We start from the raw sequence: 26,177 nt of genomic DNA, 5'->3' as shown, positions 1-26,177 counted from the left end.
GGACAGCTTTTTTCTCCTTAATAATTGAAATCATCATTTAAAAACTGCATTTTGTTACCTTTGTGCTATATTATTATTATTTTTTTTAAAGATCTTAGTCATTTAAGAATGACAAATATGCCAAAAATAAATAAATAAATAATAAAATATATATATATATATATATATATATATATATATATATATATATATATATATATATAATAAAATAAAATAAAATCATGAAGGGGGCAAATACTTTTTCAGAGTAGTGTATATAAAGCATATACAGACACAATCTGCAAACATTCAAAAATACAACATCCATAAATCATAATCTTTATCAACAAATGTAAAAAAATATTAAGCAATAATTAGTAAATAAATAACCATATTTTGCTTAGAGTAGAGAGGCAAATTAAAACCAAAACGACAAATTTAAATTGAAAAAGCAACAAACATGACTCAATAAACAAGCTGAAGAGGAAGAAAATCCAGTGTTTAATAAATAACATGTCATAAATATATTATTGTGCAAATAATTACATTTAGATCTTTGTTTTCAGATTCTGTGGAAAATAATAACAGGAATGCACGCGGAACCGTTAGAACGTAATCCCCCTGACCCCGCCCATTTGTGAGCGCAGAAGTAGGCCACGCCCCCTCATCTGTTTTCCACGCCTTTAGAAAACCGGAGCAGCGCGAGAGGAAAACAAGGCGGCTGCGATGTTTATGCGCTGCGACCTCATCGGCGTTTGGCTTGGAAACTGTAGCTGCAGTCGGCAGCGATTGAGCCGAAGGTAGGCTCAGGGCTTAATGCTTTTCATATACTCTATATATTAGTATGTAAGTGCCTGCGTTTCGGAAGATTTTGACGTCGTTGATGCCTCTTCCCCTGCGCGAGCAGGAAGCTTAAAAGTTGCAGCAGAAGCTTACTGCTGATTTTGTGGCCCGGTGATGAACGCTGTGTTCAGATGAGAGATAAAGGGCTTTTGATCACGAGGCGATGTGCATACAGCTTATGATCACGCCTGCGTGCGCGTTTATCTTCAGCACTGCAGTTCTTGTACCCTTGTGTCCTCAGCATTATAGTGTCTGTTGCATGAAAAACATCAACTAGATCTCTTCTTAAATAAGATTTAACAGATGCACCACATCATCATAAAGGTTTGATTCTAGCTATGAGAATGCATTACTCTAGAACGTTTACTTTGCATGCCTACTTTCTCCCCTTTCAGGTGATGTTCCTGCACATGCCCTAACCCCTGTGCCAGCGATGGAGTCCAGGCTGCCGGCAGAGCTATGGCGCCTTATCCTGGCTTATCTACCCCTGGCTGATTTGGGCCGTTGTTGCCTGGTATGCCACGGGTGGCGGGAACTCGTATTGAGCCTGGATAGCACACGCTGGCGCCAACTGTGTCTCGGCCTCTCGGAGTGGCGGCATCCAAATTGGCCGCGCCGACCTCACCTGGCACCGCCGTCCTGGCGTGAGGCGCTGCGCCAGCAAGCCCTGGCAAGCCGCACATGGATGCAGAATGGAGCCGAGCTCCACTCGTCTACCTGCCTGCACCTGTTCCGGCGCAGGAAAGACAGGAAAGTGTGGCATGTGGGCTCCGTACCCGGGCATGGCTATGAGACACTGAGAGGGGCACTGGCGACTGCTGGGCCGTACGATAGGCTGCTGCTCCATCCAGGTATTTATGAGGAGCAGGCAGAGGTGACTCTGAAAGTGCCTGTTGAGATTGTGGGCATGGGGAAGCTTGGTGATGTGGCTTTATTGGTGAGCTTCGATCAGCAGTGCCCAACTGCCCGGCTTTGTAATTTGGTTTTGATGCCAGCATGGTTTTCACCAGTTGTTTATAAGGTAATCAAATACACACACACACACACACACACACACACACTCACTCACAAGTTTCCAATATGATATTTCAAAATTTTAAGTACCTAACATTTTTCTGCTTTGCACTCACTAGACATCTTCAGGTCATGTCCAGTTGGACAACTGCAACTTCGAGAGCTGTCAGTTTCATGTCAGAGGACCGGGCACCTGCCAGGCTCGATTCTGTTCGTTCGCCCAGGGCAGCTCCGCCCACTTCCTAGGCGTGGCCATAAGCCTAATGGACAGCTGTGAGTTTTCTGGTGGTGACTCTGCTTCTGTCACTGTGGAAGGTCCACCAGTTTCTGAGCGCAACTGGGCTTATAAACACCTGGCTGCCTTGGCCAAAATGTTAACCATCTCAACCATGTCTACGAGCAGTCAAGATGCAAAAGAAAACCTGGGTGGAGTCAGTCCCAGAGATTCTGCCCTCGAGGACTGGACTAAACAGGACATGGACTGGGAAAGTGGTAGGACCAAATTGAAATCCCTCAGTAGAGGTCTTCTTTCAGGCCAGGAGGGCACGATGATCGAGGATGACAGCATGGACACATCAAGCGATTCTTGTGATGATGAGAAACTAGAGAACGGAAATAATGTGGGGTACACGCTGTCCTACGAGCAGCATGGTCTCGCGCACCTCTTGGAGCCACGGAAGCCGGATTTTTCCACGTTTCCTGTGCTGCTGAATCTGAGTGCAGAGCTGCAGAGGGATGCGGAGGCACAGGACTTGGCAAATTCGGTGCATGGGTGCCTACTGCACCACTGCCTGCTGCGTGATGGCAAAGGTGGTGTTCATCTGTGTAATCATGCCCAGGCGAGACTGGAGGCCAACGTGTTTCGAAGTCTCAACTATGCAGTGCGCTGCATCCAGTATGCCAAGGTAAGCAGGACAGATGAATGTCAACCGTCTGTAATCTAGAACGCACTATCCTGGTACAGGCCCCTAAAATAAAAATGACAAATAACTTAGGAAGATCTAGTCTATACATTTATCAAATAAGGCATTAAATTTTTACATTCGAGCATTAATAGTACTATGAAGTAACTAATATGATAGTTGTATACCGAATATACAGTATATAAGTTTTTTTGCATTCATGCATGACTCATGACGAAGTCAGGACGGATAGTTTTGTGTTAATTAGCACCTCTGACAACATTTCTGACTTCAAGGTGTCGTACAGTACAGGTTTATATTAATGTTCTTTTTTGTTTAAATACAATACTTATCTATAATACCGTGCCTTGCAAATGCAATCACCCCTTGGTGTTTTTTTTTGTATTTTGTTGCAGTACAGCCTAAGGAACTCGGGTACGACTCAATTTAAAATGGTTATTTTTTTGAGATTTTATGTAATGGACCTAACCAAGCAATCTAAACTTGAATATAAAAAATGAAAACTGAAAAGTTGTGAATGCATATTTATTTACCTGTTTTGCTGTGAGACCCATAAACAAGATCAGCTCCAATCAGCTACTTTCAGAAGTTCCCAAATTAGTTGATTGATTGCACAACGGTGGAGCTTAAAGTCTCACATGATTGGTCATAAGATCTTAATATAAATCCTTTTGGTCTGAAAAAATGGAAAGAAGATGGCACTGGGAAAAAAGTGCATTTATGTAAGATTTAACAAAGGCACTCAAGGTAAGACTGGAGAAACCGTAGAAGATCCTTTTTTTTTTCCTGACTTTTTTTCCTGATTTTTTTTTTAATCTAATCTAATCTAACCTAATTTAGTCGTGGCCAATTCCCCCCTGTCACTAGGGGGCTCCCACATTAAAGCTACTACTACCACTCAGTCAAGAGGGCCGGAGACTATCACGTGTCCGAACCGCGTGACGCCAGCCGACCGCGTCTTTTTGAACTGCTTGCTCACGCACCATTAGGGGCAGAGTAACACACTCGGAGGAAAGTGCTAGCCGCTTCTTTCCGCGTGCACGTGCTCACAGACGCCCCTGATTGGCTGTAGAGTTATTAATGTGGGAGCACTAAGTATCTCTCATCCCTCCCCTCTGAGAGAGCTCGGCTAATCAGCTCTCTCTAGGCCTCTGGCTGTGAGAGGTTACAGCATCACCCGGGGATCGAACCAGCGATCCCCGGATGATAGGGCGAGCACTTTACCACTGCCAGAAAAGTAGAAGATCCTTTAAGGAAATGCAAGACTTCGTTCATAGTAAAAGCCTGATTCGTGGAAGAAAAGCCCGAAAAAAAAGCTTTTTGTTAGGGAAAAAAACAGGCATGGAATTTGCCATGTAGCATATAGCAAGCACGGTCAAGAAAGTTACCTGGTCTGATTCAATTAAACTTAATTTTGACACTAACTCAACACCACAACAACAACAAAAGAACATTCCCACAGTGAAGCATGGTGATGGCAGCATCATGCTGCGGGGATGTTTTTTTTTTCTTTATTTTATTTTTTTTTTAGAATCAATAGGGACTGGAAAACTGTTAATATTGATGGAAAGATGGCTGGCACTAAATACGGGACAATTTGTGAGGGAAAACCTGTTTTAGTCTGCCAGAGATTTGAGACTGAGGTTGAGATTTACTTTCTCGCAGGACAATGTAAAGAAGTGGACGGTAACCAAGTACATTTATTTTGCTACTATTTTTATGTACATGTTTCACATTTTATTAAAGGATTTTTTTACTCACCTTCATCCTAGAGCAATTATCCATACTTTTTACGTTACTACATTTCAGCATGACATTGCGTGTAGTATTTCATCTGAAGCCACCTGCTGGTTATTATGCATAATTCGTGATTCCCCTCTATTATAAACCCCGGTAAAATCCGAAGCAGACAGTGACAAATACATACATTCACGGGAGAAAGAATTTCAAATAGGATTTCTACTTTTACTTGAGTAATACACTGCCTGGCCAATAAGTTGCACACTCAAACGATTTCTCATGTTCTCGGCCATATTTCAGGACTCGGATTGTGAAAAATGTCTATGTCATTAGGGAAGAAAAACTCTTCTGATGTTATACCCTGATTAGAGTACATCCAGGTTGTCAGCTGACTTAATATTTTTACCCCATAACGTTGCTGAGCCTGGACCTGAGCAATTGCAGCAACTCCAGAGCGTAACGCTGCCTCCAGTGGGCACTACGCATGATGGGTGCATCGTTACATGGCCATTTATCTGGAATAGGGTCAGTCTGGACTCATTAGATGACGAGACCTTTTTCCCTTGCTCTAAAGTCCAATCCTTATGATTATGTTTTACCTACACGTACCCCAACTTTTACTGGACAGCAGGTTTGGTGTACCAAATGTATGTATATAAAGCCCATATTGTAATGCATCGAAACAGAAAAAAAATATTGTTTCAAAGCACTGTTATAACCTAATGAAGTACGCTGTACATAAATTGATTAAAACACTGCCCACTGTACAAACCTGTGGTGGCAGTGTTATGATCTGTGGTTGCTTAACTTGGTCAGGACTGGACTCATCAGTGTTATGTGGCAATAAAATGAGGTCAGCTGACAACCTGAATGTACTCAATGACCAGAGTATCACAGCTATGGAGGTTCTGCTTCATTATCCAGGACTTAACACAGCTGCTTTTCCCAGATGTTCCACAACATTTAAACGTAACTTATAAGATAAAACCATACAGTAGATACAGTTCTCTTTTTGCTATAACACCTCACTTAATCTCCTGCTCCTGTATGTAAAGCTTGTTGTTAGATAGCACAATGCTGCATATATAACTGAGTAACTATACTTAGGCATTGTTTCAAATTTATTGTGCATCCATGCCCAGACTGGGCATAATTTGAATTGTCTAATGGTGATATTTTAGCATGCAACTGTAGTATTGAGGTTAAAAGAAAGCCTAACTTCCCCCCCCAAACACGTGACCTTTATCACGAACAGCCAAGTAAGGCGAACGCGACTTAGGAGGTCTCAGCATGTTTTCTGAGGAGATCTCTTCCTGTGTTAGATGGTGATGTTGCGCAATGAAGTAAGTGGGTGCCGAGCATCTGGTGTTTTCTTGCGGCTCTCTGCTCAAGGCCTCATCGCCGAAAACAACATCCACTCAAACGGCGAAGCAGGACTAGACATACGCAAAGGAGCCAATCCCATCATCCTGGTAACTGTTACCTTCTCACTAAGTTGTTGGAGCTGATTGCTGATGGAACCTTTTTTTAGCTTGCTAAATAGAAATAATAATAATCATAATAAAAAATTTATATGATTGATTATTTTTTGCACGTGCTTTAAAATCTGATCTGAGTTTAATTACAACATGATAACACAGTGGAAAGATGTTTATTATTGTAATTTTTTTACACTTGGATGTCCCAATGCATGTCTGCTCCTCGTTGCAGCTGGTACAGCAGAGCTTTGATTATCTGAGAACCTCTTTATCTCCTAATTTCGCATGCTTTTAATCCTGCTTTTCTCTCTTCCCGCTTTCATGGCTGAAGTGTAACAGGATCCACAGCGGCCTACGTTCTGGGATTGTCGTCCTTGGCAATGGGAAAGGTTCCATCCGCAGCAACCAGATCTACGGCAACAAAGAGGCCGGAGTCTACATTCTTTACAACGGCAATCCTGTGGTCAGGTAGAAAAGAATGTGTGTGTGTGTGTCTTATAAAAGCCTCTGTTTTCCCTTACTACCTGGTTTACAGCATAGACATAATGGTGAGGTTTGCATCTTATTTGTAAAATGAAGAGCCGGATTTTGTTTTTTTGAATGCCGAGCTGTTATAAGGATGAACTTGATTCAGGGATGAAACTATGTATTAAGCTCCACTGTAAATTTTATTCACATTCAGCTACTTTTGATGATCAAGATTGCCAGAAATAATATACAGTGAAACCTCGGATTGTGAGTAACACGGTTTGCGAGTGTTCTGCAAGACGAACAAAGCAAATCATACATTTTGACTTTAAAAACGAGCAAGTCTTGGTTTCCGAGTACTGAGTATCATGTATCACACAACAGATATGTGAGATGAATCCAAGTGTTTCTTGAATCCAAGTGGCTTCTTGTTTTAACGCAGAGCGTCACGTGATCACAACTGAGCCAACGTTTTTCTCTCTCTTGCGCTGCGGAATCGTGGGTAATTTTGGGGTAAAAAAAAGTGCAGTAATCAGGAAGTGACACTGATTAAAAAAAAAGATAAAGATCGGCTACAGTCTCCTACTACACTGGTTGGATTCATCTCACATATCTGTTGCTTTTGATCAATAAATGCAAGAACGCAAAAAATGCAAATACACAAAGAAGACTCATTTTCCCCTCCTCTTTCTTTTATCATCAGTGGGAATCACATATTCCAAGGCCTTGCTGCTGGCATTGCTGTTAATGAGAATGGGAGAGGACTGATTACTGGTTTGTATGATCATTGTCTGATGTATCTGATAATACACATTACTCAAATTGATTATTGAAGCACAGGAAGTTGCTGACATCCCCAGTATGCGCGTAACCGGCTAAAGCAAACCCCAATAAGGGTTTAAGATTTTTTTTGTTGTTCAAATACTTTCCTGAATTCTAAAACAATGGCAAAAAAAATAAAATCACAAAAATTACATCATGTATGTAGACTTGAAGTTAAGTAGTTGAGATATTGCTTTCTCTGAACGCAATATAATCCGAATGCTAATCACTACCTAGCAAAACAATGTGCCTCTTTATATACAAATTATATGATGTAATAGATTGATTTCATTGGGTTTGGACTCATTTTTAATGTTAAATTTCGATCTATTTAAGCAATATCACACAACATTGTTTTGTTCACGGCTAACACAAGCTACAAAGCTAATCATCTTCTAACACAGGGCTGAATTCTAAATCTGATTCTAACCCTTGATCAAGGTGTCTGGAAAATGTATGTACACCCTACATAGCGCACTAGCTTTCCATATAACGCCATTTGGGACTTAACCAATGAAACACTGAAGTTAGCTGATATTCTACAGCTGAAAATATAAAGTTTAACAGTGCCGTTGTACTGAATATCAGCATGGCTGTTATATAATGATGCCGAGTGGGATATTGTTTTTATACCACAGTTTTTCAAATACCATTTACTATCAACAGATTATGATTTTTTTTTTACATTTTTGGTTTGTATTTTGCTCCGCCAATACACCTCCTTTCGTGCCTGGTGGAACTAACTAACCGTGACTGGCAGAGCTGGCGACCAACAGTTTTTATGTAGGTAAGAAAAAGGTGGGGAGAATAAACCATTAGGGTACTGAAAAGTCCTGATAACCTTTAATTTATATTTCCACTTATTTCACTTTAAAATATCTGCTAACTTCAGGGTTTCGTGGGTTGTGTCCCAAATGCCGTTATATGGTAAACTAGTGCACTATGTAGGATGTATTAATCCCTTGTTCCAGACACCAAGGTTGAAGGTGAATTTAGGATTCAGCCTTGTGTTAGAAGATGATTAGCTTTGTAGCATGTGTTAGCCGTGAACAAAACTACACGGTGGTTCAGAGGCAACTTTGAAGCAGTGAATAACTAGACATAGTGTTGAGTGTTGTTTAGGATGATATACCATTATCAGGTGTGTTTTCTTGCTGAAAGTGCTTCCGTGTCAGTGTGTTTTGGCAGGCAGCTGCTTTCCCCACTTTCTAGTAATGCAAAATGTAAAATATAAAATACCAACCTACTGTCTTCATGCTGCTGATCGACAGTTATTTGAACAGCTGTTAGAACATCTGTGAAGCCAAGTATTACTATATATATATATATATATATATATATATATATATATACAGTGAGGTCAATAAGTATTTGATCACACTGTGTTCTCTTACTTAGAAGTCCTCTTACTTAGAAGTTCTCTTACTTAGAAATCATGGAGGGGTCTACAATTTTCAGTATCGATGCATTTCCACTGTGAGAGACAGAATCTAAAAAGAAAAATCCGGGAAATCACATTTTTTAAACAATTTATTTGTGAATTACTGTGTCAAATAAGTATTTGATCACTTGCTTATCAGCCTGATCTCTAACCCTCAGTCCAGCTACACTCTGCTCATGATTCTAAATTAGTAGCACCTGTCTGAGGTCGTTAGCGGTCATAAAGACACCTGTGCACCCCACAATCAGCCAAAGTCTAAATAGATACATGGGGTATCAATGATGCTAAAAATGGTGAAGAATCAGCCCAGAACTACACAGGAGGAGCTGGTCAATGCCGTGAAGAGAGCTGTGACCATCGTTTCCAAGGCTACCATCAGTAATACACTAAGACGTTATGGTTTAAAATCTTGCATCGCACGGAAGGTTCCCATGCTTAAGTCAGCCCATGTCCAGGCCCGTCTGAAGTTTGCAAAATAACAGGTTCATGAGGGTCAGAAATCTGGCTGATAAGCAAGTGATCAAATACTTATTTAACACAGTAATTTACAAATAAATTGTTAAAAAAATCATACAATGTGATTTCCGGATTTTTTGGATTCTGTCTCTCACAGTGGAAATGCACCTACTGTATGCTGAAAATTGTAGACTCCTCCATGATTTCTAAGTAAGAGAACGTGCAAAATCACAGGGTGATCAAATACTTATTGACCTCACTGTATATATATATATATATATATATATATATATATATACTGTATATATATAATTAAAGTCCCTGTGCCGTTATGCTCTATATCATTACCAGTGGAATGCTTCTTGTCCAATCAGATGCCTCAGTTGGAATTGTTGTATAATAGGAATTTCGATCAAATTTCTTGAATCTGTCTGGTGATTAAAAACATCATTATCTGATCGAAACATTATTGGAGTTATGTAGTGTTGGGGAAAAGTTTGTGCATCAGCTCCTTTACAGTTTTTTTATTTTTTTGCTAATAGAAAATGTGATCAGGCAGAATCAGTGGGGTGGTGCAGACATCCGTCGAGGAGGTGACCCAGTCCTACGCAATAACTTCATCTGTCATGGCTACTCTGACGGAGTGGTGGTGGGCGAGAGAGGAAGAGGTCTCATCGAGGGCAACCACATCTACGGTGAGAACCTCCTGTCTCCTTAAGATGACGTTTTCTCCTTCTAATCTTCTGGACGTTCCTAATGATAAGGAAAGGCGTTTGACTCGGGTCATTAATTTGTTCGCCTAGGGAACAGGGGCTGTGGCGTGTGGGTGATGTTATCAAGCCTTCCACAGCTGATCGGAAACTTCATAACCCATAACCGTATGTACGGGCTGGCCGTGTTCTGCCGGAAGGACCCAGCATTTTCAGCCGGGAGCGAGCGAGGAGGAGGAGGAGGAGGAGGAGGAGAGAGGGAGAGAGGAGGCCAGGAAAACTTCCATGAAGAAGGCGAACTGCTAGCGTGGGAGAGTGACATGGACAGTGAGGACGAGCGATTCTCCAACCGCCGCCCAATCACCGTGGCTTTAGTGGAGAATAACTGCATCAGTCAAAATGGAGGTAAGAAACAGAAAAAGCAATAAAATGATGGTTACATAATGATTGGTTGATTGTGGACATGGATGACATCATTCCTAATCAATTAATAAATAATCCTTAATTGCAAAGCAAGAAATAGACATTTATTAAGCGTATGTTAAATGAGAACATGACGTTTCCTTTGGCTTATCAATTTGTTAAACAATTTGTTAAACTCAGAAGTGGGCGTGTATGTGAAAAGCAGTGAGGCGCTAAACGTGGTGGGCAACATGGTGGCCGGGAACCGGGCGGCGGGCGTGGCCATCGTTCAGAGCGCGCAGCTGACACGACTCGTCAGCAACTGCGTCCATGGCAACGGCAGGGCCGGAATCACGGTGGACCGAGAATGCCGAGTGGAGCTCCGAGGCAATGGCATTTACGGTAACAGTTACCATGGCGTGTGCTTCCGCGGCGACGGGCAGATCGTGGAAAACGATGTGGCTGGGAACGGGGCAATCGGGGTACGGCTGATAGAAAGCACAGATGTGAAGGTAAGGGTCGCTCCGACCAAAAAGGTGCGGGATTGATTTTATATCATGATTAGATGATTTGAATATTCAGTATTAGATCATACTGTAGTCAAGGCTTCCAGTAATATTAGTGTTCCATGTGTGTCCTGTTTGCAGGTTCTGAGGAATCGCGTGCAGTCTTTGCGTGGTTGTGCTATCTCCGTGAGAGAGCGGGTTCGCGGTGTGATCCAGGAAAACCTGGTGTACCAGGGCTACCCTGACAACAATAAACCGCACATATACACCGACCCTCTTAACCAAGAGTGTGTCGTTCTCAGTAACACTCTCCTTACTCACAGGTAAATGAGGCAGAATTTCTAAAAAAAAAAGAAAAGAATTTAATCAACCTTTTTTTTTTTTTTTTCTCTCTCATTAATCATCCGTTCTTTTACTTCTCAGACCAAACACAAGCTGGGCTCTGGAAAACCCACCACCTCGTCCTCTGGACAGCAATCCTCCGAGCTCTGCCCCTTCGTCCCGCCCTGCGCACCTAGCCATTAGCATGACGAGTAGAATCACGGCTACTGTAGAGAGCGGCTGCCATAACAATGGCAGCATCTTCTGTTGCATACTGTGAAGGATTGGTCACTTTTTTTTTTTGAAGCACTTAAGGACGCTGTCCTAACTAGATATTAACTCAAGGAACTTTTATCGTAGTAACCGGCAACTCTGAGATACGATCGATGTACTTGTGTGTGGTGGTCTGGGAAAAACCCACCGGATGATGAGATTTTCCAGACTGCTAGCTACAGTATGTACAGTAAGAAAGATGCTGTTCTGTCACTTCTTTTGTGTTCTGATCAATCAGTTGGTCGCCTTAGCATTCTTAACATTCTCGATCATCAATTCACAAGTACATTAGTTCCTCTAACACTAAGGCGACCAGGTTGAAAGGAATCAAAACCGTCTCTAATACAATTATATCTACCAAAGGATGGTGCGATATACAGATCCAGTGGTTCCAGATGTTTATCAGAGGGCCTTGTTTAAATGGTTTATGCAGAAGGTGTTTTTTTCTATCGTCATCGTGGAGACATACACTATATGGATAAAAGTATTTGGGCAACTTGTTAAGTATTGAATTCAGGTGTTTCAATCAGGCCCCTTATCCCCAGTGAAGGACGATCTTAATTCTTCAGCATACCAAGACATCTTGGACAATGTTAGGCTTCCAACTTTGTGTAAACAGTTTCAGGAAGGACCTTTTTATTTTATTCTAACATGCCCCAAAAGACATTTTTCGATGAGTTTGGTTCGGGTGATGAGTTCCCTGACCTCAACCCCATCAAGCACCTTAGGGATGAACTGGAAAGGAGATTGCGAGCCAGGCCTTCTCGTCCAACATTTTATACAATGTCATTGAAGGTTTGGCCAAATCCTTTTGTCCATATAGTGTACATGGAGTTCATAAATTTACACTGTTAAACAATACATATATATTTTTTAAATCCATATTCCAACCTTAAAACAAGCAACAATGTCCACGCGTGAAAGTTTTGGACTGAGCCCCAGGTGGCCGTTTGGGCCCAGAATAGTTCAGGTGCACTGTGGGAATTCGAGTCTCACTGAAGGAAAATTCACATAACAGGCTCCACCGCAGCATGGGGTGGTGTTATTCAGCCTCAGCATGGCCCTTTGAGGTTTATGCTGTTGTGCACATTTCAGAGATTTTTTTCTTCCACACCTCTTGCAACCTGGCAACCGCTCAGTAAATAAGTGGCAGGGCAGTTCTGGCTCAGTGGTTCAAGTGTCTAAGCTGTATACGTGGATCTTTTATCCTTTCTGAATTGTAAATTCTCTTGAATGATATCTCCTCTGCCAGATGTGTACATGCAAAGTTAATCTTCGTGGTAAAAATAATTGTTTTTATCATCTCTCCGAGGACTCGCCTGTATCCGACAGAAACCTTCGAACGTGTCCTCATTTTCTTTGCTATAATAATTCTATATAAAGGTTCTCTCCCGATTCTTTTTCTCACTGTTTACTCTCGAATAGTGCAATATGTGATGTCTAAAATGTGCCTATTTTTACTGTATGCCTTTATTTTTTTATACGTTGTACAGTCTGAATGATAAATACATCTGTTAATCATTTCAAAAACGTCCCTTGTTTTGTTTTGCTTATGTATCACATTAGATAAGCTGCAGTGGTAATTAAAATGTTGGAGTTGAAGCCGTTCAAGTCAAACCAGGACTTTTGATCGTGCAGAATAATGGAACACAATTATGAGGGTAAAAACTCCCTTTATCATAATCTATATAATCCCCTGCTACACTAATGCACTTATCCCAGTTTTTCACTAGTGCTTGGATACCGTCAATGTAGAATGTTTTCTCAGTACACCAGAGTCATGATCTCTGGCCTCCCAGGAACTCCTTTATTGACCCAAAAATGTGGAAATGGTTTTCAGTGAGGTCAGGACTGTATGGGTAATGTTAGAATAACTTTCACCTGTAACAGTTCCTGTAATGTGCAAGTGGTGTTGGTGAATGATTGTCTGTACAGTTCCAACAAGTTATTCGTTAATTTACACGGATCAGGTGTTTTACTCACTGAATGTTCAGGAGATCATCATTCACAAGAAATTGCATCATGAGTCCCGGTTTGACTTGGACACCCCTTGTAGATGAAGAAAAACACAGTTTTGCTAATAAATGTGTATAATAATGCTTATAAAGCAACATGCAGCATTAAGACATAACATTCAAAGCGTCACTTTGATCTTATAAAACTGTTTAATTATCACATTCCACTATTTTTAACATTAACCATACGTATATCATTTTTATATAAAAGTTTAAACTTCTATTACTACTGGAGTCATGAAAAATGAGTCGGAGATGTAATTATCCAAACCTGACTTCTCTTTCCAAACCATATTCGAACTAATACACATCACACGAGCAGAATGGCAAGTCATTATTTTCCTATAAACAGATGCTCCACAGGCTGGTCAGGAAATGAGCTCCATTCTGACACCTGGGTCCTGTTCTGATGAGCCATGTGTATTAGGGTTGGATCCGGCTTCTGCGTGGTGCGACCAAGAAACATGCTCATTACAAGAAAATGACTCATTTTTATTCCCGACATGGAAACGTCCACAACCTGCTTGCATTCATTCATTTGTCTTTCTACCACATTTAATGGAAGTGTATAGTGTAGTGAGTCATGGGGCCGCATCAATTAAGAGAATATGCAGCATGCTCTAATAAACGGACAAACAGTGTTTATTATGAACTGCAAAACTGCTTCACTGGGATCCTTTTAATAACATCCGAATTGGAGCTGTACAGACAGAATGCACAATTCATTCATTGCTCTTATTTCATTTTCTTACGCTTTCGGCTCTCCATGCGCCGCTCGTAGCGTACGAGTGGGAGCACCAGTGAGGCCATCCTATGGTCGTCCTCCAAACTGTGGATTGATTGGCGAGAAAGTGTGAGTCCCATGGCCTTTGCCACCTCCAGCATCCTAAAGACAAACAACAATTGTCTGCTTAGACTTTACGATACAAAAAAAATAATGAGAAGTGAAAATAAACGTGAGCTGACTTTATATTATTGCCGTGTAACGTTGCTGAGCCTAGACCTGACCGACTAAAGCAACCCCAGATAATAACACTGCCGCCAAAGGCTTGTACAGTGGACACTATGCATGACGGGTGCATTGCTTTGTGTGTTTGGTTGTATCCAATTCCTTCTTGTCACTAGGGGGCTCCCACATTAACGCTACAACTACCACTCAGGAGGGAGGGCTGAAGACTATCATGTATTTTCTCCGAACCATGTGACATCACCAACCGCATATTTTCTAACTGCTCGCTCACGCACTGTTGGGGGTGGCGTAACACACTCTAAGGACAGCGTTATCCGCTCTTTCCGCTTGTGTGAGCTCACAGACACCCCTGATTGGCTGTAGAGCCGTGATTAATGTGGGAGCACTAAGTTCTTCTCATCCCCCCCCTCAACATAATTACTCTAAACTAATTATTCATAACTTTATAAGAGCTATACACAGTTATATATACGCATGTTTAAATAGGGAGAATATTACAAACTATACTGAGTTCTAGTGTAATATAGGCTGTTACTCAAGAAATTATTAGATGCTACAACAATAACACTGCATTAAAATATGAATTCATATAAATGCATTCATAAAAATCTGTATTTTGCAGAAATATTTGTTTGGTGGGATGTAAGACTGACTTGGACTCGCTGATGGACAGGTCTCTGTGCAAGAGCGTAAGGTCTACTTTCTGGTCCTCAATATGAAGCAGCAAAGCAAGACAGTGGGACGCGATCTTAATGACTGTAGAGGCGGTCACTGTGTTCTTCAGTCTGGGAGAAGAAATAAAAAAAAAACTAAATAAGTGGAGGAAAAAAAAAGTGTTATATGCAGTACATTGTACAGAGTTTATGTACATTATATACGTATGTATATAGTACTTATGAACACAACATGAAAAATATATTCTACTCTTCGACTTAATAGCACTATGCATATTTACATGGACCCAATATTGTACAATTTAAATAATAATCATTATCATCAGGCTCAGTATCCAGCATACATGTATACTATGGGTTCTTTAAAAACCCTTTGGAAACTACCCAAAATTTTTTTAGTGTCCAAAACAGACTTTACTTGGAATCCTTCTTTCATAAGAACTCCTGTGGTTAAATTCTTGTTCGCCTTGTTTAGGTGAACAAAGATTTATAGCAAATAGTTAATACAGCCTTTTCCAAAACTTAAGGCGGCCACGGCACAATTTGAAATTTGAATATCTCCTATGGTCCACACAAACCTTTGATCATATGTCCGATTGACCGACAAGAAACTCAAAAAAGTAGTTCTCTATTACATACAGTATTACTACTATATGTTTATTTAATAAACAGAATAATTTCAAAGTAATTATTAAAAGGAAAATACTAGTTCACCCAAATACAGTGTAAAAAGCAATAAATGCAAATACAAATAAAGTGTATGTGTATATATATATATATATATACACATTTTAAGTCTGTATATTGTCTATTGGAAATTAATGATGGTGCTCCGTTAACAGCTTTCCTTTTGCCATAATGTTTATTCTGATTATGAATTATGTTTCCTCACTAAAATGACATAGGATATGCTCTGCTCTAAAAATAGATTCAGTTAAATGAAAATTCATATAAATCCCATGGCTTGGTTTTATTATGTCTGATTATTATTGACTATTCATATATTTATAATGCAAATATGTACTTATAAATATTTAATAGGCATTTCAAAATGAATTACCAAAATAAAAAATTAAAACAAATTTATTTTAAAAAGTTTTATTTGTTGTAATTGATATGTCGTGGCCCACCTTCAGGACCTTCACGGCACACACATTGGGAAACTCTGGCTTAGTATTTTGAAGACTAGTCAAATAATTGAGGAACTATACTTTATACCATTTTTTAAATCGGTGACAAAGCTGTGTACGCAAATTAGAAAAAATACTGGATTTCATTCACCACGATTTAAGAAATTGATGTCAAAATAGTGAAAAGTTATTTTTTTGTTGCAGTTTAATCCTAAAGGCCTTATGTTGCACCGGTTAAGTTGCACAAACCTTCCTTTGTCGAAACTCTCCACTGTAAAGTTCTTCTGGACTCTCCTGAAGATGACTTGTGGACATTCATTTTCACCCACTGGCATAACAGACAAACATTAAAAAGCACATGTTTATGTTAAGCTGTCCAACATATTTTTTGATCTATCTTTTGGAACCATTTTGCATCATGGACTACAAAGACAAAGATGATGCAATAGTGACCAGCCTAATCAAGCAATACTTACGCTTGCGGTCTAGTTTTTTCACTTGTGCAAGTCTGATGAGGAAAGAGAGATACCAGGCACAGCGTGCTTGTCTGTCTCGCTCTTCCCCCTCTTTAGGGAGGCACGTCAAAATCTCTTTCACAGTCTGGGGACTAAAAAACAAAAGAAAATGTTCAAGCTACAGAATTCTATGCGTAAGCTGCATTGTGAGAAAGAGACCGCTGGCATTATTGTTACTATTTGATGCAAATATGTTAACAAGAGTATTACTAGAGCTGAAACATTCATGAGACTCGTCTTACAAGAAGCCGTCTTTGGTCAGCTGGTCTTCAGGAGTCAGTTCCGCCATTTTCTCACCCAGGTGCTTGAGCGAGTCAAACTCGGCTGGAGACAACACTGATGTAAAGTTTAGGAACTTAAATCAGCAATATAAATTTTTAATTCTTCAATAAAATTCTAAACCACTTCTAATATGAGGGAGAGTCAAAAAGTAGTATAAATCATCCTCCCTATAGTCCTGATCTCGCTCTATCAGACTTTCACCTGTTTGGTCCCCTGAAAGCAGCTCTACGAGGACGAAGATTTACTTCTGATGAAGAAATGAGGACAGCAGTGCATTGTGTCTCGCAGCCCAGCCTAAAAAACCTTTTAATGAGGGATTACGATACGAAAGCATGTTGACAGATGGACAAAATGTATTGTAAAAGCAACGAGATTATTAAAAAAAAGAAAAACAACAACAACGATGTATTTGTCGATTCTAAAAGTTAATTAAAATGAATTCTACAGCTAAAAAGTGCGGATCATTTTTGACTCACCCTCATACAAACCGGTTTACTTATTACTATTAGTGTTTACAATTCAAAAACCTTGCATGTACCCTACAAACCTAACCAAAGTTCACTGTTTTTCTATCAAACTTCTTTACAGTGAAATCTCGGATTACGAGTAACGCGGTTTACGAGCGTTCCGCAAGAGCAAAGATTTTTAATAAATTTAACTTGAAAAACGAGCATTTTCTTGGTTTACGAGCACCGAGTATCATGTTTCACGCATGCGCTTCTTGTTTTGACGCCGAGCGTCACATGATCACAACTGAGGCAACGGTTTTTCTCTCTCTTGCGCTGCGGAATCGTCTCCCCTGCTGGGTCTTAGTGCTCGTCTCTTACTGGTATAATCAACATCTGTGCACGCATGTACTGTTTACTATAACACTGTGACTACGTGTGTGTGAAACATATTTTATTTTGTGTTCGGAAGCGCGTGTACTGTTTCTTATAAAACACGTGTGCGTGCGGGTTAAAAATTTAATTTTTTTCCTCATCGCGGTGTGTTTGTGTGCGCGCGAGCGTAATTAGACACTGTGCCGGCTGTGTGTGTGTGTGTGTGTGTGCGTTTAACCCTCATTTACAAAAACACACGTGCGCGCACAGAAATGAAGGCAAGAGACACACACTCTACTCTACAAAGAAACTCGCAAATCTTTTCAGAGGCTGGGTCATTTGTTTGTTTGTTTTAATTTACAGCATTGATTCTGTTAGTTTGCACTCACACGAGTGTCATTAGTGATGTTTATTGCTTTTTTTTTATTTTTTTAGATAAAACAGTGTAGCGGGAGAGAGACGTTGATTTATGACCGCTGTTTACGGAGGTGTAGTCCAGTGCGGGAGATGTATTGTGGGTAATGCAGTCCGGTGTGTGTGAACGCGAATTTGAGATTTAAGTTAGGATATAGAGCCTGAGTTTTGTTCTTCAGTCGTTTTTTTAGTTGGATTTAAGTGCAGGATCCACCCGAAAGTTTGTACTATAACCTGACAATGCAGAAAATAAAAGAACAGGCATCAACGTGTTTGTCCATCTCATCATTACACCAGCATGAATTAACGGGCTGTTACGCTGTTGCGAGCAACATAAAAAAATGCAAAGAAGCTTTAATAATTTAGATGAGAACAAGTGTCTTTCCGTTAATGTGTGTGTGAGTGTGTTTAAAAGAGAGGAAAACGTTTTAATGTGTAAGATGAGGAGGGGGAGACAGGAGGGGCTGAGATTTATTTTTTACTTTTTTGAAAGGTAACGTGCAGGTTAATTTGTTTTATTTTTACTTAATATTTTGTATAAATTATTTTTATGTATTTATTTTTTTGGGCTGTAGAACGAATAATTTAAGTTTCCATTATTTCTTATGGGAAAATTAAATTTGGTTTACGAGTGTTTTGGAATACGAGCCCACTTCCGGAACGAATTATGCTCATAATCCGAGGTTCCACTGTATTTGGATTCGGAGATGTTCAAGCCAGTGACGACGATCACCATGACAGCAGGATGTTTTCAACAGACTGACAGAAGTTTTAGCAACTTGAGAAGGATACGGTCATCAAATGGGTAAACGTCCTCCCGTTTAGCTGCGTCCTTGTTACAGGGTGGGAGGAAGACGGTGGATTCAGTCAGAGCCTGTGAATCTGCCACTTCCTGCTGTAATGCTGAGAGAGAGGAATGGATGGAGGGATGGATGGAGGGAGGGAGGGAGAGAGAGAGAGAATATATCAGAAAAGCATTATGGTACACAAGAGCCACTGTTTGGTTTGAAGTCATGGTTCTGTACATGCAGTACAAAAATTAATAATTAAAAAGGCATGACATTTCATTGGTTGTAAACTGAACTTGTCAGCATACAGTATAAACTTATAAACACCGGCAACCAGGCCAGAATTGTTTTCCGAACACATAAAGAATGCATGAAAAAAGGCAACACAAAGGCATAGTAAGATGTTTAAGAGAAGTGACCGCAATATCGCATAGTGCGCACAATGGTTCTTCTAATTAGGAAGAATTAAGGAGCGTTAAACACAGTAGTGTAATGGTTAGCACTTGCACCTCCAGGGTCTGGGTTTGATTCCTGTCTCTGTGTGCATGGAGTATGTATGTTCTCGCTGTGCTTGGTGGTTTCCTCCGTGTACTCCAGTTTCCTCCCACAGTCTAAAGACCTGCCGATTAGGCTAATTGGCGTTCCCAAATTGCCTGTAGCATAACGTGAACATGTGTGTGTGTGCCCAGGGTTAGGGTTAGTCAACTCAGGGTTTTATTCCCAACTCAGAGTCAGGACAGAGTTGACGTCATAGTGGAGCCAAGACAGCAGTGTTTCTGTAATGTTCCAGTGGTGTTGGTGAATGATTGTGTGTACAGTTCCCTACACACAGATACGTCTCTTCCACAAATTGCAACAAGTTATCTGTTGATTTTCTAGGACCTGGTGTTCCACTCGCCGAACGTTCATCTAACAACTGCAGTGCGCTCTGAGCCACCTCTGTCTGACCTTCTTTCAAATGGTTTACTGCGGTTAAGAGTCTTATTATCGTACTGTGTTTGAAGTCTTCTGTAAATATCGATCAGTTTTATGGCTTTATTCCCAAGAAAGTTCATCCAAGAAAGTAAGGTTGGCCCTCGTATTTGTACAATGGAGAACCTGGATTATATTTCGCCACATCTTGTACAGCACATGACAAGGAAATGACTTTGTTTTCCCATATTTTTCTTATTAAGTAAGAACTAAAGATTACTTTGTTTTTGGTTTAGTGAAATAATGACGGTTGGGAGTTATTACAACCACCTGGAACTGAAGTAAAAAAAATTTTTTAATAAAATGCAATAGCAACTTTCCAGTGATTGCATTTTCAGTCTTGCTTTTTTCCTCCATTATTGTTGTGGAACACCTAATAAGTTTTGGTGATCCCTTTTGTCATTTAAAAACTTCAGGGTTTAACAGGCTTGACAAAGCACTGGCACTGGAGACTCCTTCTAAACAAATGCATATTAATTACATTCATTATTAGACTTGGATTATATAAAACAACACTATGCAAGTTACTACAGAAACAATGAGGTATCAGAACGAGTGCATTAACACAAACCTGTGATTAGGCTTGATGACTTTTTTCCCCAAAAAATGTTTACGTGTTTTTACCTTCAAGTCCTTTTTGGTCTATGATGTTGCCGGCGGCGCGAGCCACTGCTTTCTGCAAAGTGTCATTTCCGACCTCGTTCATCCGTCTAGAGCTCAGAGCACGCTTCTGTTTCGTCGTACCGAATGCCTCGATGAGAGCGTCCAACTGCAAACAGGTGTATTTCAAATCAATATAATTCAACAGTGTATAGATTTAAGAGCAAATGTTTGTACACACACTGGCTTACCTTCTCTCTGTATGTTTTAGTTGAATTTTCCTCAGCATGTGCTGCTGTTTCTCCTAGAATGATAAGACAAAAAAAATCCCTTCTGCTTTTTTTTTTTTCTTTCATTGAAATATACAGTACTTGACAAATATCGAGCATATGCCTATGGTACAGTGTGGTTCAGAAAAGCTTTTTTAAATTTTACTGACATACACATCCGTTTTAGGCTTGGATTTTATAGAAAGTTTGTGCCGTGTGTGTGTTTATGTGTGTTGGTGTGTACCTGGTATGACCGGCTGCAGGTTAAAAAGCTGAGCGCTTTGCACCTTCATCTGCATGGTGGTTTTGTCCAAGACACCAATGAAATAACTGTGATCAGAGAAACTTCACTTACATCATGCCAAAAATTTTAAAAGCATATCAAAATCCACTATATTTAATTAAATAAGGACAAGTTTGTTCCTCTGTTTCTTGTTCCTTTACTGTTTACAGCAAGTCCTCAATGTATGAACAAGTCCCATTCCGAGAGCTTGTTCGTAAGTCCAATTTGTTTGTAAGTCCAACAAACATTGTCTAGTACTAGAATACTAAACACAATTGCCTATACACAATGTATTACAGTACAGTGTTCTTTAGAATTCTGCTGATGGTTGCATAATTCATGTTCATATCTTTGAAAGATTGTAACCCAAATGTTTGCATGTAAAGGACTTACTGTGTGCACTTTCTACAGCCTTTTAAAAGTAATTAATTTTAATTAATTAATTACACAATTATACCATAAGGTGGCAGCAAAAAAAATCACATATAAGGCAAAGCTACACGTGTAGCTTGTTGTGTAGCCCTACTCTGACATTTTTTAAAATAGCAGCCCCTCACAGAACTCCCAATGCACCTGCACATGTTGTTGCACTGGAGCGAGCCTGGGCCGAAGTTGCTCCCAACATAAGACAGCCGGTCCGATTCTGCAGCCTGGAATACACAGAAGTTGGATATCTTGTTCATCGTCACTCACTATCCCATACACCCTCGTATGTGCGCTAATATTCCCTTAAGTATAAGTTTATTTGCTTACCACGATGCGCCTGCTTTTCTTTCTCGGGTTGACCTCATCGCAGTGTTTGAAAAGCCTGAAGTTCAGCTGATCAGCGTTTTCTACCTGTCCATTGGAAAACTTCACTACAAAGATAAAGAATTTATATTTTCCGTTAACTTTTGACATGACCAAGACTCTGGTGACAGTGAGATTTACGCAGTGTCCAACACCAAGTCAGAAGTTGTAATTCCTAACCTGTAGGCTACTGTCTACTCTTCAACTTGGAACCAGTCTTTCTCAACGATGAGCTCCTTTTCAGTTTACAGAATTTGAATTGTTCAAAACCACTAAAATAATAATAATAAATAAATAAAAAACACTGAAAGGCTGTGTAACTGCCTTGTTGAATGTTTAAACTTCATGTCTTGTACAACATGATCATCTTCTTTACTTCTGCTCCACAAGCCCGTTGACCAGGTGGCAGTATTGCACCAATCGCCCATAAACTCAACAGAAGATGAAACAATGCTTTTACAAAATACGAGTATTTTTCAAGAAATTCATCCATTTTAGATTATTTAACATTTGCAAGTGATCTGTAACAGAAAGATATCAGCAAGAATGAAAAGGAAAGGTTTACAGGACGGTAGTCAGGACCAGCAAAGTTGTACGGTTTGGAAATGGTGCCGCTGACAAAAAAGGCAGGGAGAAAAGCTGGAGGTGGCAGAGCTGAACATGCCGTTATTTGCTTTAAGGGGTGACAGGATTATAAATTAGTATATAAAAGGGACAGTGCAGGGTAGAGAGGCCAGATTAAGATGGTTTGGAGATTTGCAGAGGAGGGATGAGGGGTATATTGGGAGGAGGATGTTGGAGAAGGAGGAGAAGAGGAAGGTCCAATAGGTGGTTTATGGATGTGACATGCAAGGAAAGACATGCAAGATGTTGGAATGACATAGGAAAATATGGTAGACAGTTAGATAGAGACAAATGGCCCGCTGTGGTGACCCCTAACAGGAGCAGGTGAAAAAAGATGATTTACAAATAAAAGTGGGAATACATACTGAAACCAAAAGAATTACTTAATTCGGTTACATGAATAAGCCAACAAAAGATCCATTAAATCGCAAAACTTTGAAGTCAAATTACAGCACACGTTTTAAAGACTGACGCACTTTTAGTCTTTCCAACAGATTAAATTCCAAAACTTTAACTTTGATGCCGACACTGCTCACACCATCACGTTCTTCACCTTCGTAGATCTTTCATTTGGAACCTTACAATATTCAGGACAAAAAAGGGTGCGCTGACAACTATTATATCTGTTTGAAATTCCAGAAATTTAACGTATTTTTCATCTAACTGCCTTAGTAATGTCCCCATGTGACGTCACCGTTCTTATGGGATCACAAAAATACAGTAACAGCCACCAATCACTAAACACATCAGAGAAACTTATGGAAGTATAATAGTGCCAAAATCCCTCAAAGCAAAATAGCAGGTTGAATTACATGAACTGAAAAAAACGTGTTGCAATAAATATGTTTGAATTTTTCTGCATTGCAATTTGATCTGAATTGAAAAAAATCCTTAGAGCATTTACAATGTTTGAAATTTTTGCCACTGCAATTTATTGTGGTTGTATATTTCAAGTAAAAATGTAATCCAAGCATTTAAAATTCAATGCAAAAAGATTCAAGTTACCAAATTCCAGTTCAAAAATATTTTCAAGTGTTAAAAATACAATCTTCATTATTTTTCAATCTTACAAATTCAGGTCGATAAAATTCAGGTAACAAAATTCAGGTTGCAAAAATTCAGGTAATAAAATTCGGGTTGCAAAAATTCAGGTAACAAAATTCAGGTCACAAAATTCAAGTCGCTAAAATGCAGGTCTTTACATCCGGGATATCACAGGCAGAGCAGTGGAGAGCCGATTGCTGCTGTCCGTGCCGCAGTCTACTTTAAAGTGTGCTTCCTGCTCCCTGTGCAGTCTACTTCTCAGAAACTACTTACCGATCGGAACGCAGCCCTCTTAACTAACAGGCCGGGTTGCCAGTTTCACAATAAAGTGTGTATGTGTTAAAATTACTCCTCTGCCGTAAACACTATATTCAAAGCAAAGCCAGCGCTCTTTCATTCACACGCGCGAGCGATGGGTTTCCCGCCCCTGAGCTCGGTAATGTTACAGTCTGTGGAAAAATTCTGTACAGCAGCAGAAACAAATTTAGGAAGCAGTGAAACAGCATGAGTTCAGCGCGTGACACCAGAGTAACTGCAGAAGTCTGACTCTGTGCAAATAAACTGATAGGGACAATTCCAGACAAAGAATAAAGACAGATATATACGATAGATAGATAGATAGATACTTTATTGATCCCGAAGGAAATCCCAGATATCCAACAGCAATAGAGACAGTAACAGTAAGACAGGTTTTAGACTCCACACTGTATATCTTACAGTCAGTATACAGTCAGTATACACAGGGTGATGTGGGAACTGACCAGAGTTACTATTGCAATGATGGACAAAAACTATATATAAAAAGTATATAAAGATAATAAATATAAATTACAATAAAAATAGAAATGGGGTTAATTGCAGTGCAGCTATTGATGTACAATGTTATATGTGACAATGTCACAGTGCGACAGGTATTTATGAGTCGCCGTATAAAGCTTAAATCAAACTTCACTCATGCACACACATATGAAACAGTCACATATACATATATACTACTAACTGTTTGAATAACTACATGAAGACTTATGACTTCATACTAAATATTAAACTGAAATGTTGTAATTGCATTGCATAAAATAATTTATATAATTTATTTATATTATATTTTAATCAGACTGACATTAAACCGTACTATCCACACTTTACGTTTTTCTTAATTACAAAGTTTTTGTGTTTACCTTTATTTGTAAGCAATATAAATTTAACAAAGTCTAAACAGCATGTATGTTGTTGCTGCTGCTGAGGAAATTAATCACATCTGGTTACTGAATGTACATCACCGAGCTCAGGGGCGGGAAACCCATCGCTCGCGCGTGTGAATGAAAGAGCGCTGGCTTTGCTTTGAATATAGTGTTTACGGCAGAGGAGTAATTTTAACACATACACACTTTATTGTGAAACTGGCAACCCGGCCTGTTAGTTAAGAGGGCTGCGTTCCGATCGGTAAGTAGTTTCTGAGAAGTAGACTGCACAGGGAGCAGGAAGCACACTTTAAAGTAGACTGCGGCACGGACAGCAGCAATCGGCTCTCCACTGCTCTGCCTGTGATATCCCGGATGTAAAGACCTGCATTTTAGCGACTTGAATTTTGTGACCTGAATTTTGTTACCTGAATTTTTGCAACCCGAATTTTATTACCTGAATTTTTGCAACCTGAATTTTGTTACCTGAATTTTATCGACCTGAATTTGTAAGATTGAAAAATAATGAAGATTGTATTTTTAACACTTGAAAATATTTTTGAACTGGAATTTGGTAACTTGAATCTTTTTGCATTGAATTTTAAATGCTTGGATTACATTTTTACTTGAAATATACAACCACAATAAATTGCAGTGGCAAAAATTTCAAACATTGTAAATGCTCTAAGGATTTTTTTCAATTCAGATCAAATTGCAATGCAGAAAAATTCAAACATATTTATTGCAACACGTTTTTTTCAGTTCATGTAATTCAACCTGCTATTTTGCTTTGAGGGATTTTGGCACTATTATACTTCCATAGAAACTCCAACATAGAATGATGTCATGTGTTACTGAGGGAATTTAACACAAAAAAATGCTACATTATATTATTTTTTCTATTCTATTATATTATTAAAACGTATTTTACCACATATAGTGTAACGTTAACAGTATGTCTAATCAGCTTTATAACACTCTGTACTGGACATGGCAACTGTGCTGTGTGTGGCTTCAGACACAGCCAACCCACGTGGGGATGAAAAAGTAATGACCAGCTAACAATTTAATTATACACTGAACCCTAATACAAAACCTGTAAAAAGTCGGACAGTTTCGTGTTATTTGTGCGGATAACTTTACCAATAACAGCTTTTTCCACTCCTGTTTCCTCACACGGTTTCCACGTACAGGACGCCGCCATTGCTGCTGCTCAAAAGGAAAAAAAATCGATTCCGAAAGTCTCCGCTCGTCAACAGCGACATCATGCGGTGATCGGCAGAAATGCCAGTTTTCAAATAAATATATATATTTACATTCCATACACTTTAAAACATAATAATAGTTATTATAATTCTTAATAATAATAATAATAATAATAATAATAATATAACAGTATATGTTTCTTATTATCAGATTTTTTTTTGTAT

The 26,177-nt window shown here is 39.5% G+C and overlaps 2 protein-coding genes across 2 annotated transcripts; one reads left to right on the top strand and one right to left on the bottom strand.

Annotated features, from left to right (window-relative positions):
• Positions 1-674: 674 nt before the first annotated feature.
• fbxo10 (F-box protein 10) lies at positions 675-12,900 on the top strand. Its single transcript, XM_053480379.1, has 11 exons — positions 675-779; positions 1,218-1,843; positions 1,956-2,741; positions 5,822-5,971; positions 6,309-6,445; positions 7,149-7,219; positions 9,707-9,859; positions 9,968-10,279; positions 10,478-10,788; positions 10,924-11,105; positions 11,206-12,900. Exons 2-11 carry the CDS (start codon positions 1,256-1,258, stop codon positions 11,381-11,383), a joined length of 2,868 nt encoding a protein of 955 aa, XP_053336354.1. The 5' UTR covers positions 675-779; positions 1,218-1,255; the 3' UTR covers positions 11,384-12,900.
• A 1,115-nt stretch (positions 12,901-14,015) lies between these two features.
• Positions 14,016-25,976, bottom strand: polr1e (RNA polymerase I subunit E). The gene is made up of 12 exons (XM_053480089.1): positions 25,891-25,976; positions 21,863-21,966; positions 21,683-21,759; positions 21,071-21,156; positions 20,809-20,861; positions 20,582-20,726; positions 18,990-19,100; positions 16,923-17,016; positions 16,642-16,772; positions 16,415-16,493; positions 15,015-15,146; positions 14,016-14,277 (listed from the first exon to the last, which is right to left on the bottom strand). The coding sequence occupies exons 1-12, from the start codon at positions 25,949-25,951 to the stop codon at positions 14,127-14,129; spliced, it is 1,224 nt and encodes a 407-aa protein (XP_053336064.1). The 5' UTR covers positions 25,952-25,976; the 3' UTR covers positions 14,016-14,126.
• Between the last annotated feature and the right edge of the window lie 201 nt (positions 25,977-26,177).

This window comes from Clarias gariepinus, chromosome 20 (assembly GCF_024256425.1).
Source record: "Clarias gariepinus isolate MV-2021 ecotype Netherlands chromosome 20, CGAR_prim_01v2, whole genome shotgun sequence".
In the NCBI taxonomy this organism is placed as follows: Eukaryota; Metazoa; Chordata; class Actinopteri; order Siluriformes; family Clariidae; genus Clarias; species Clarias gariepinus.
This window is presented reverse-complemented; position numbering and strand designations above follow the sequence as displayed.

Excerpts from the sequence above, each read along its gene's own strand:
- fbxo10 (XM_053480379.1), top strand. The coding sequence starts at position 1,256 with ATGGAGTCCAGGCTGCCGGCAGAGCTATGGCGCCTTATCCTGGCTTAT. Across the intron at positions 7,220-9,706 it reads TGGGAGAGGACTGATTACTG|AAAATGTGATCAGGCAGAAT; the intron begins GTTTGTATGATC and ends TTTTGCTAATAG. Across the intron at positions 11,106-11,205 it reads AACACTCTCCTTACTCACAG|ACCAAACACAAGCTGGGCTC; the intron begins GTAAATGAGGCA and ends TTTACTTCTCAG.
- polr1e (XM_053480089.1), bottom strand. The coding sequence starts at position 25,951 with ATGGCGGCGTCCTGTACGTGGAAACCGTGTGAGGAAACAGGAGTGGAA. Across the intron at positions 20,862-21,070 it reads CCTGCAGCCGGTCATACCAG|GAGAAACAGCAGCACATGCT; the intron begins GTACACACCAAC and ends TTATCATTCTAG. Across the intron at positions 20,727-20,808 it reads CTAAAACATACAGAGAGAAG|TTGGACGCTCTCATCGAGGC; the intron begins GTAAGCCAGTGT and ends ACCTGTTTGCAG.